Source organism: Echinops telfairi, unplaced genomic scaffold (assembly GCF_000313985.2).
Source record: "Echinops telfairi isolate 266 unplaced genomic scaffold, ASM31398v2 ScPeMD7_1;HRSCAF=3_0, whole genome shotgun sequence".
Classification (NCBI taxonomy): domain Eukaryota; kingdom Metazoa; phylum Chordata; class Mammalia; order Afrosoricida; family Tenrecidae; genus Echinops; species Echinops telfairi.
In genome coordinates, this window is record NW_022103896.1 from 40,777,818 (window position 1) to 40,786,329 (window position 8,512).

Genomic DNA, 8,512 nt, shown 5'->3' on the forward strand with positions numbered 1-8,512 from the left:
CACCGCCACCCAGCCGCGGGTCCATCTGTCGCCTGGAGGGTCCTCCTCTTTCTCACTGCCCTCTATCCACGCACGACTGGTCTCTGGAGAATTACAAAGCCCCAAAGAGCAGGGCATACAGGCTTTGCGCTCAAGGGGCCAGAGAATCATGTTAAGTGCTGAAGCAAAGGCAGACAAAGATGGGCATCGATGAGCTGCTCCGAAGGATGGACGCACTCTATCCATGCGCATCACACATCCGTTTTATTCCCCCTTCCGAGGAGTATCACGGGAGATTTTGCAACAGGAGGCGGTGAAGGCAAAGCTAGCCACCTGGGGGCCCGGCGAGGATCTTGGGCCACAGTCACACTTCGATGGCAAGCCTCCCGAATCGGTACTGCAGGGAGGCTGGGGGCCGCAGGAGCACCAGGCCCTTCTCACCGGCACCCTGCCGGGACAGCATATCCAGCAAGCCCGTCAAGCTCACAAAGCCCAGGGCTTCTCCGCAGCCCACCGCCATGGAGAAGTCCCCCTGTGTGACAAAGCCCAGGAGGGGCCTGGAACAGTGGGAAGCTATGGGCGGGAGGGGGCCGGACCACAGGCCCCGTGTTACCGCCTCGTGCCCGGGCGCGGGGCCCTCTGCTGCTGGGCCCTCAAGGACGGCGCCCCGGTGCCTCTGCCTCTTCGCCAGCTTCTCCCTCTGCTTCTGCTTCAGGAGCCTACTCTTGAACGGGTCGCTGTGCTTGCGCTCCTGGGGCCCTCGGTAGAGCTGGTCCCGGCTGAGGCACAGGAGATCCTCCTGGGCCGGGACGCAGATCATGGTGTGGGGCTCTGGGCTGCCCTTGCGAAGCAGGGTCAGGCTGACCCACACCAGGGCCCGGGGGCGTGGGCCCAGGATGGACAGACAGGCTTCTCGGGTCAGGTCCTGCTGGCCCCTGCCAGGAGCTCGCCGAGCTGTCCGGCTGCCCCCAGAACTGGGCCTGCACCAGGCCGACAGCTGCTTCAGTAATTTCCTCTCCCTAGATAAGTGGAAGACAAGTATTGGAGATTGTGTGCAGAGAGAGAGAGAGAGAGAGACAATTAGATTATGAGGCATGGCTAGAGGTCATTAAAATATATCTATACACATACACATGCACTGCGTGGGAATGTATCAAAAGCTCTGGTTTTCGACAAATTAAACATAGCACGTGAATACATCTTTGACATGAACCCTGGTGACATGGAGGGTTATATGCTGGGCTGCTACTCTCAGGTCAACAGTTCAAAACCACCAACCACTCTGAGAGAAAAGAGCCTCTGCTCCCATCAAGAACCCCACCAGGGCAGTTCCACCCTTCACTGCGGGGTCACTGTGACTCCGGATCGCCGCCGGGTCAGGGGGCGGTATTCCGAAACGGAGCAACTAATGGCTTAAGATGCAGCAGGCAGCACAAAATACAAGGCTGGGCTTAGCACCCAGGCCTGGAACACAAGGAGAGATGGGCCTGAAGGGGCCCTGCTGTTCCCAGGAGCAGAGACACTCCCAAGGGACAGTTCTATGTCAAGTGCCAGGGAGAATGAATATGAAACTGTGAAGATGCTCAAGAGAAATAAGGAAGAGACAAGGGCGACAAGCACTTTATATTAGAAAAAGAAAGAAAAGAACCGAGCAGATGCGTAGAATAATTTAATAAGCCAAAGAGCCTGCGGCGGTACTGAGAGTGGAGTCCGCTCTCTCACACGGTAGCTGGCTGACAGCATTCCTCAGGGCAGACTGCTGATCTACCCCGAAGTCGGAGCGTTCACAAGGAGCCCGCAGAAACCTGCTCCGGGCTTTCAAGGCAAGGGAGGCCAGCTCGCCGTCTGTGGCGGTGCTTCCCCACCTCAGGCCACACCTAGACTGTGCCCAAAGACCCAGCCAGATGGCCACAGCCTGCCTGGGAGAACAAAAAGGCTGGCGTGGCTCAGGACTGCCGGTTACCAAGATTTGTCATCATTTCAGTAGGCCGTATCCTGGCCCCAAGCAAAGCTCCTTGTCCAACTCCTTCTCTAGGGCCTCTAGGGAACACTACAGAACCGGCTTCTCTTTCCAGAAGTCCAGGTGTCCCCTTGAGCTTTGCAGTGGGGAACATCCTCTACCGTGTTACCAGAACCACCCCAACACACGCCGCTTACCTGACAACGCAGAGGCTGCCCCCCGCGGCAGCAACATCCTGGGCATTCACTGGCTCGGGGCCCGCCTGGCCCGGACACTCTGCGTCCATCGCGTCCCCTGGCTCCCCCAGTTCCCTTACAGAGAGTGGAAGGATGTCCTCAGGGGTGGCAGCCCAAGGCTTCTCATCTCCCCTGGGGGCGCTCTCCTCGCCATCGGGAGATGGGGTTCCGGAAGATTCGTCTTGGGCCAAAACTCTCGATTCCCAATCTTGAGTCAGCTGCACCCAGGGGCAGTGGAAAGGGGACAAAGTGCCGAGCTTTACGTAGTTGGGCCGTTTTGCAGGAGGGCGTCTAATGCAAACACAAAGGTGAGAACCACAATTTTGAAGCGTTGAGGGTCAGACGATGGAAAGTAGTGCCACGCCCGACTTCAGGGTCAATGATTGCCTCTCGGGCCGGGCCGGATCCCTCCTCACATTTACAAGGTTGAAAAGGCAAAAGGCCCAGGTGATCACTAACAACATCTTTGATGTCCTTCCTTGGAGGTATCCCCTGCCATTCCATCACTGCTGACACGTGGCAGCCCTATAGGACAGAGTGGAGCTGCCCCAGTGGGTTTCTGAGACTGGAACACTGTGAGATTAGAAAGCCTCAGCTTTCCCCCAAAGAACTGCTGGTGGGCTTGAACTACTGACCTTGTGGTCAGCAGGCTCATCCATGCCCCGCTACACCACCATGTAAACCTTTATTGCCCCTTTTTTATACCAATGTTAGCATACCACATACAGTATTTTATTAACCTGTTTTTCCACTGAATACAATAGTGGAGCGGTCACATTAGCAGGTCAAAGGCATCTCCGTGCTCCTGGGTCTCTCATCCCACCATGGTTACGTGCTGATTTGTTCAACAGCTCTCTGCGGAAGGGCGTTGGCAAGCTTCAAACTTCTGCCCCCACAGACAACGAATGCTGCACCGGACACCCCTGAACTGCTCACAGTGCACAGGTAAACCCAGAGGACCAAGGCTGGGGTCGGTTTGTTCCAGCAACGAGCCCTGGCCTCATTGGTATAATGGTCACAGCCACACCCCCTGAAGCAGGTTCCTAACAAACGGAGGCCCCACAGGATGATGAACAGCACAGCAAGGATAAGCAGTGCAGCCTCACTGCCCGCTCCATCCACAGAGCTACTGAACACCAGGGTGTGAAGATGCTGATCATATGGCAATCAGAAGAGACTGTCACAGCAGAAGCACAAAGGGAAAAAATAAATGGTGGCAAAGTGCATCCAGGAGGGCAAAGTGACAAAAAATTCTGAAGAGCAATTTTCTAATAGTCCACCAAGTCTTAAAATGTTTCTCTTTTTGAGCCAGTCAGGGTGCAGTGTAACACTGATGAAACATACAACTTTCTTCTAGTTTTTAAATGCTTCCTCCCCACCCAGTATCATGATCCCAATTCTACCTTACAAATCCAGCTAGACCAGAGGATGTACACTGGTACAGATAGGAACTGGAAACACAGGGAACCCAGGATGGATGATCCCTTCAGGACCAGTGGTGAGAGTGGTGATACTGGGAGGGTGGAGGGAAGGTGGGTTTGGGGTAGAAAGGGGGAACTGATTCTAAGAATCTATATATAACCTCCTTCCTGGGGGACAGACAACAGAAAAATGGGTGAAGGGAGACGTCGGACAGTGTAAGATATGACAAATTATAAAGCATCAAGGGTGCATGAGGGAGGGGGGAACAGGGAGGGAGAAGAAAACAATGAGAAGCTGATACCAAAGGCTCAAGTGGAAAGCACAATGTTTTGAGAGTGATGATGGCAACAAATGTACAAATGTGCTTGACATACAATGTATGTATGTAATGGATTGTGATTAAGAGTTGTACGAGCCCCCAATAAAATGATCTCTTAAATAAATAAATAATTTTAAATGTTTCTCTTTTAAAAAAAATCGTCAAAAAGTTCCCTTGCAGGGACGTAGCCTCAGAGGGTCCTGAGCTCTGGCCCTTACCCGGTACGGGCTGTGATAGCTCCTTCTTTTCCACACCCCATTGGCCTTGGGTGAAGATGCCCCTGTTCCTCACTGAGGCTCCCACCACCTTCTCCACGGCCCCAGCTCCCTGAAGCACAAGTCAACAGGCGGCCACTGGCTCTGGCTCTTCAAGACACCATCAGCTCCCCGGCACTCCCCTGTCCTGCGTGCCGCGTCCCCACCTCCCGCCATCCGTCTCAGTGGCTTCAGCACCCGCACAGACGATCCTTTTAACGCCCTGGCCCTTCTAGCCCTCCCTGGACATCCTCGCTTCAAACCTGTTCATTCTCCAAGCCCGGCAGCCAATGTGAGTAGGAACTTCCTCTCTTCCCCCAAAGAAGCCCATCGATGTCCTTCTTACCTTTTGTACTTTTCCAGAAGGTTCTTGGCTTGCTCTTGGGCAAAGAGAATCCCAGCAGGGCAGTCAGGGAAGTCACCCGGGATGCTGGGTGACCTTTTGTACTGACAATGGACTAAGCCTTCTTTTAAGCCGCCCACTCTGGCACCTCGGTAGATCTGAGAGAGAGAACAAAAAGATACGATCGTCCGTGCACCTCCTGAGAGGACAGCTGCCTCCATGGCTTTCAGGAAGAGACTGGCTGAAAACCCTCGGAGGTAAGCCTACAAGGAGGTCTCACAGACAGGAAAGCGAATGAATCGGCAACCCGGAGCCCGGCAGGGCTGAGTGAGCACAGTGATGTCAGCAGAGAAACATCAAGTTCACAAATATGCCCAACTCCATTACTTGACGTCTGGATACAGACGAAATGAAAACTAAGAATGGAGGTGACAAACCAAAATCAGGCTAGCGATGGTTTTAGAAAGAGGGAGGGGAGGGCTGGGGTTGAGGGCCCACCCTGAGTGCTTCAGGTGACTCCCTAACACTCCCATCTCAAGCACTTTGAAGGCGGCCCAAGTCTTCCTCTGGTTACTTTCTATGGCTTTCGGGGGTTTGAGAAGGATGTCAGAAATTATTTTTTAATCAACTGGAATTATTTTTAAGTAGCTCTACTCCTAAATAATGAAATGAATTTGTCTTGCATTTTCTACCACTTCTCAAGTTCACCTGAGTGAATCACACGTTTCTCACAGGCCTGTTGTCACCTATAGCCATCAGAGTAACCAGGAAAAAAAGATCCTATTTCATTTTAATAAAACATTTTGTTATGGCAGACAAACTAGGAGCAGGTGGTCAGGGATTTTGTTTTTGTTTTGTTTTTTAACAGAATGATAGTCTCTACATCTTTTTAAGTCTTGTTTTTAAAATCCTAAGAAATTTCTTCAAGCAAAAAAGTCACCATGCCGTTACTTCTATCTCTCAACTGTCAACGGCCACTTTAAACACGTCCAATGGGCGCATCTGTGTCAGCGCATCTCTTACGAATAAGAAGCTGGTTCTGAGCAGCAGGCATATGAAGTACCTCATGCCCAGAGTTAGGCTCTTTGGGCAGGTCAGCGCCTCGCGATTTCTAAAGTGGGCACAGGTCTGAGCATTGCACAGCACTTAGGAATCATTAGGAATGCATTTTACATGTTGCAAGTAGGAGTCAGAATTTGGAAGAAAAAAAAATCAACTTACAAACGGAATCCAGAACGCCATGCCCCAGCCCTTGGGAAGCAGGACATCCCAGCCGCTGCCCCAGCCCCGGCGGTCTTCACCAGTCACCTTCCCTGGCTGCTGGATCAGAAGTACGGGGATCTTGGACTCCTGGGGACCTAACACAAGCTGGGACCCAGGCACCAGCAATTCACTTCTCATCCGGTTTAAATCCTACAGTGGAAGAAAAGAATTCAAGACAAACCACCCTAGTCTTCTGCGAGATGCTAGTGGGTCTCCCCCAATAGCAGTTTTAATGAGGCAGTTTAAAATGCTGACTACCCTTCTAAAGGCTGGGGTGGGGTGGGGGGTGGGAGGGTATAAGGAGAAGCCTTCACAGCACATCAATGTCAAGTCACTTTAAGCACCAGGCACCCCTTCTGGGATCTAGCGTTCCCTCTCTAAAAGGGCCACATCTGTTAAAAAACAGCTACATTTGGGCTAGATGATTCGAAGTTATAAAACAATATGCATTCATCCTGCTAATCTCTCCTATCAAGGTTGGTCTTCTGTTTTTGTTTGGGTTTTTGATAGTGTCGCTACATTTAAAATTTGTGAAATCTTAAGTAAAAAGATATAAAAGATGCGGTAAAAATGGCTCCCGGAGTGACAAATGGGAAAAGAGGTGGCTCTTGAGAATTTGTTACCACCGCCTAAGGATTTGAGAGAGAAGACTCTAGAACAGTGGTTCTCAACCTTCCTAAGGCCGCGACCCTTTAATACACTTCCTCATGATGTGGTGACTACCCTCCCCCCAACCATAAAATTATTTTCGTTGCTACTTCATAACTGTTAATTTGGGTACTGTGAAAGGATTGCTTGACTTCCAAAGAGGTAGCAACCCACACGTGGAGAACCACTGCTCTAGGAGTTAAGTGGAAGGCAGGGAGATTTCTCTTGTCTCCATGTGGAAAGTCTAACCGTTGCTTCATCCACGGTTCTCCAGGCCATGGCCAAGTCCAAATTCTTTTCTTTTTAACCAACTACTAGCTGCATGCTGGTGACTCCGAAGTGTGCATCCCTTCATTGCTGAACAGACACTTGTCTCCCAGACACCTGGTCTCGGCAAGTCTTATGTTAGAGGGGTTAGCTGATGAGGAATTGGTTGACTCCGGGCGACTGGGTACGACAGAACAAAACGCTGCCTGGCCCGGCGCCACCTTCAGGACGGAGTCTATCACTGCAGCTGGTGTGCACTGGAGTGCCTTCCTACGCAGGGGACTCCTTCAAGCAGGACCCGGCAACAATATGCTGGTGTGCTCTGCAGGGCTGATCCTTTTCTTCCTGTTCTTAGGCTGCAAACTCTGTTGTAACCTCTCCACTGTGGGGGCCTCCACTGGTACTGGAAACACAGGTGGCCTATCTTCCAGCATCAGAGCATGTTGGCTACCACAGGAGGACAAGTTGACGGACAGGTGGTCAAGTCCCTTCAGCCCCTCACAGGTATCCCAGATTGAATGCACCATCTCCTCCAACGTTCCTCACTGGTCGAGCGATGCCCTGACTCACAAGGTTCACCCGTTCACTCACAGTTACCGAGACCACCCTCCAGTGCCAGGCACATGGCTGGAATCCGGAGCATGTCGACGGGGCCTGGCTCTTTCTGCTGATCCCCTAAGTCCCTAGCTGGAATATTAGAACCCGGCCTACAGTTTCCCCCATTCTTCCCACTCATCTTCCGACCAGTTACCAAGTTTGTCAACTGTGCCTTCCAGAAATACCCATTAAGCCTACCCCGTCATCCGAGCCCCTCCCCGAGGTCACCCTTCTCGGCCCCGTCACGTCTGACCTGGGCTCTTGAGGTCACCCAACTGCAGTCTTTGCTCCGGCTCCCATGTCCCCATCTCATGCCCAGTCAGGTGGATTCTCGACACTCACCAATCCAAATCCTGGAAACAGCTCCAGGTGCTTTATAATTGGCCCACCTGCCCTCCAGTTTCACTTCCTGTCCCATGCGCAATTCTAAGCTACAGAATGGCTTGGAAGTTTGTGAGCATGTCGTCTTTTTCCAGCCTGGACACCTGGGCATGCTGTCCCCACTCCCTGTGTTCCTTTCTCTACACAGCCGTGGCCCTGCCCTGGAGTGGCCTGGTTAATCCTCGCAGCCCTTCTGAGAGTCTGCTCCCATGCCAGCCCTTCCCCATAAAAGGCCTCCCCCAGTTTCCCTCAGCCGGGCTCGGCACCCTTCTCAGCTCGGACACCACTGACTACGTTCAATCCATCGACCCCATCCCCTGCTGCATAGTCTGCTCCTTGACAGGTGTTCAAAACAAGGAGCTAAAGAAGATGGAGAGGAATTAAAGGGCGCGTGGGATCAAAGAAAAACTTGTTCGAGAAATGGTCTACCCTAAAAGCATGGGAGGGGGCGGTGGGGGAGGGGACATTGCCTGTGTCCTAAACAAGGGATCAGTAAATTGCTTAAAAGGAAGCCCACGGATACCTCTTAAGAGTCTCTAGAATTCCAACCTGTCTTTCGCGACCTTACCAAACCGCCTACACCATTAGTTACCTGGTCCGAGATTTTAGTGTCTGTGACACTCTTACAGATAGCTTGGTCCCACACAAAGCTGTGCGCACACTCCGCGGGCACACCCTCCAGCAGCAGCTGTCTAACTCTCTCATTATCTAAGAGGGAAAAGAAACAGCCTTCAAACCACATCCTTCACAGCAACGGCGTCAGCTCACGGTGGCCAGTGGCCCTTTTGGGCCAGGACATATTCTGTAGGCATGCAGTCAACTTCTCTGCCAGGAGACACCTGG

The 8,512-nt window shown here is 52.2% G+C and overlaps 1 protein-coding gene across 1 annotated transcript in view; it reads right to left on the bottom strand.

Annotated features, from left to right (window-relative positions):
- Positions 1-228: 228 nt before the first annotated feature.
- Positions 229-8,512, bottom strand: part of POP1 (POP1 homolog, ribonuclease P/MRP subunit) — a 32,256-nt gene continuing 23,972 nt past the window's right edge. The window contains exons 12-16 of the mRNA XM_004697702.2: positions 8,262-8,377; positions 5,735-5,926; positions 4,517-4,671; positions 2,137-2,466; positions 229-998 (exon numbers count right to left, since the gene is read on the bottom strand). Coding sequence (XP_004697759.1) covers positions 344-998; positions 2,137-2,466; positions 4,517-4,671; positions 5,735-5,926; positions 8,262-8,377 — 1,448 coding nt within the window. The 3' untranslated portion in view covers positions 229-343. The remainder of the gene's footprint in view (positions 999-2,136; positions 2,467-4,516; positions 4,672-5,734; positions 5,927-8,261; positions 8,378-8,512) is intronic.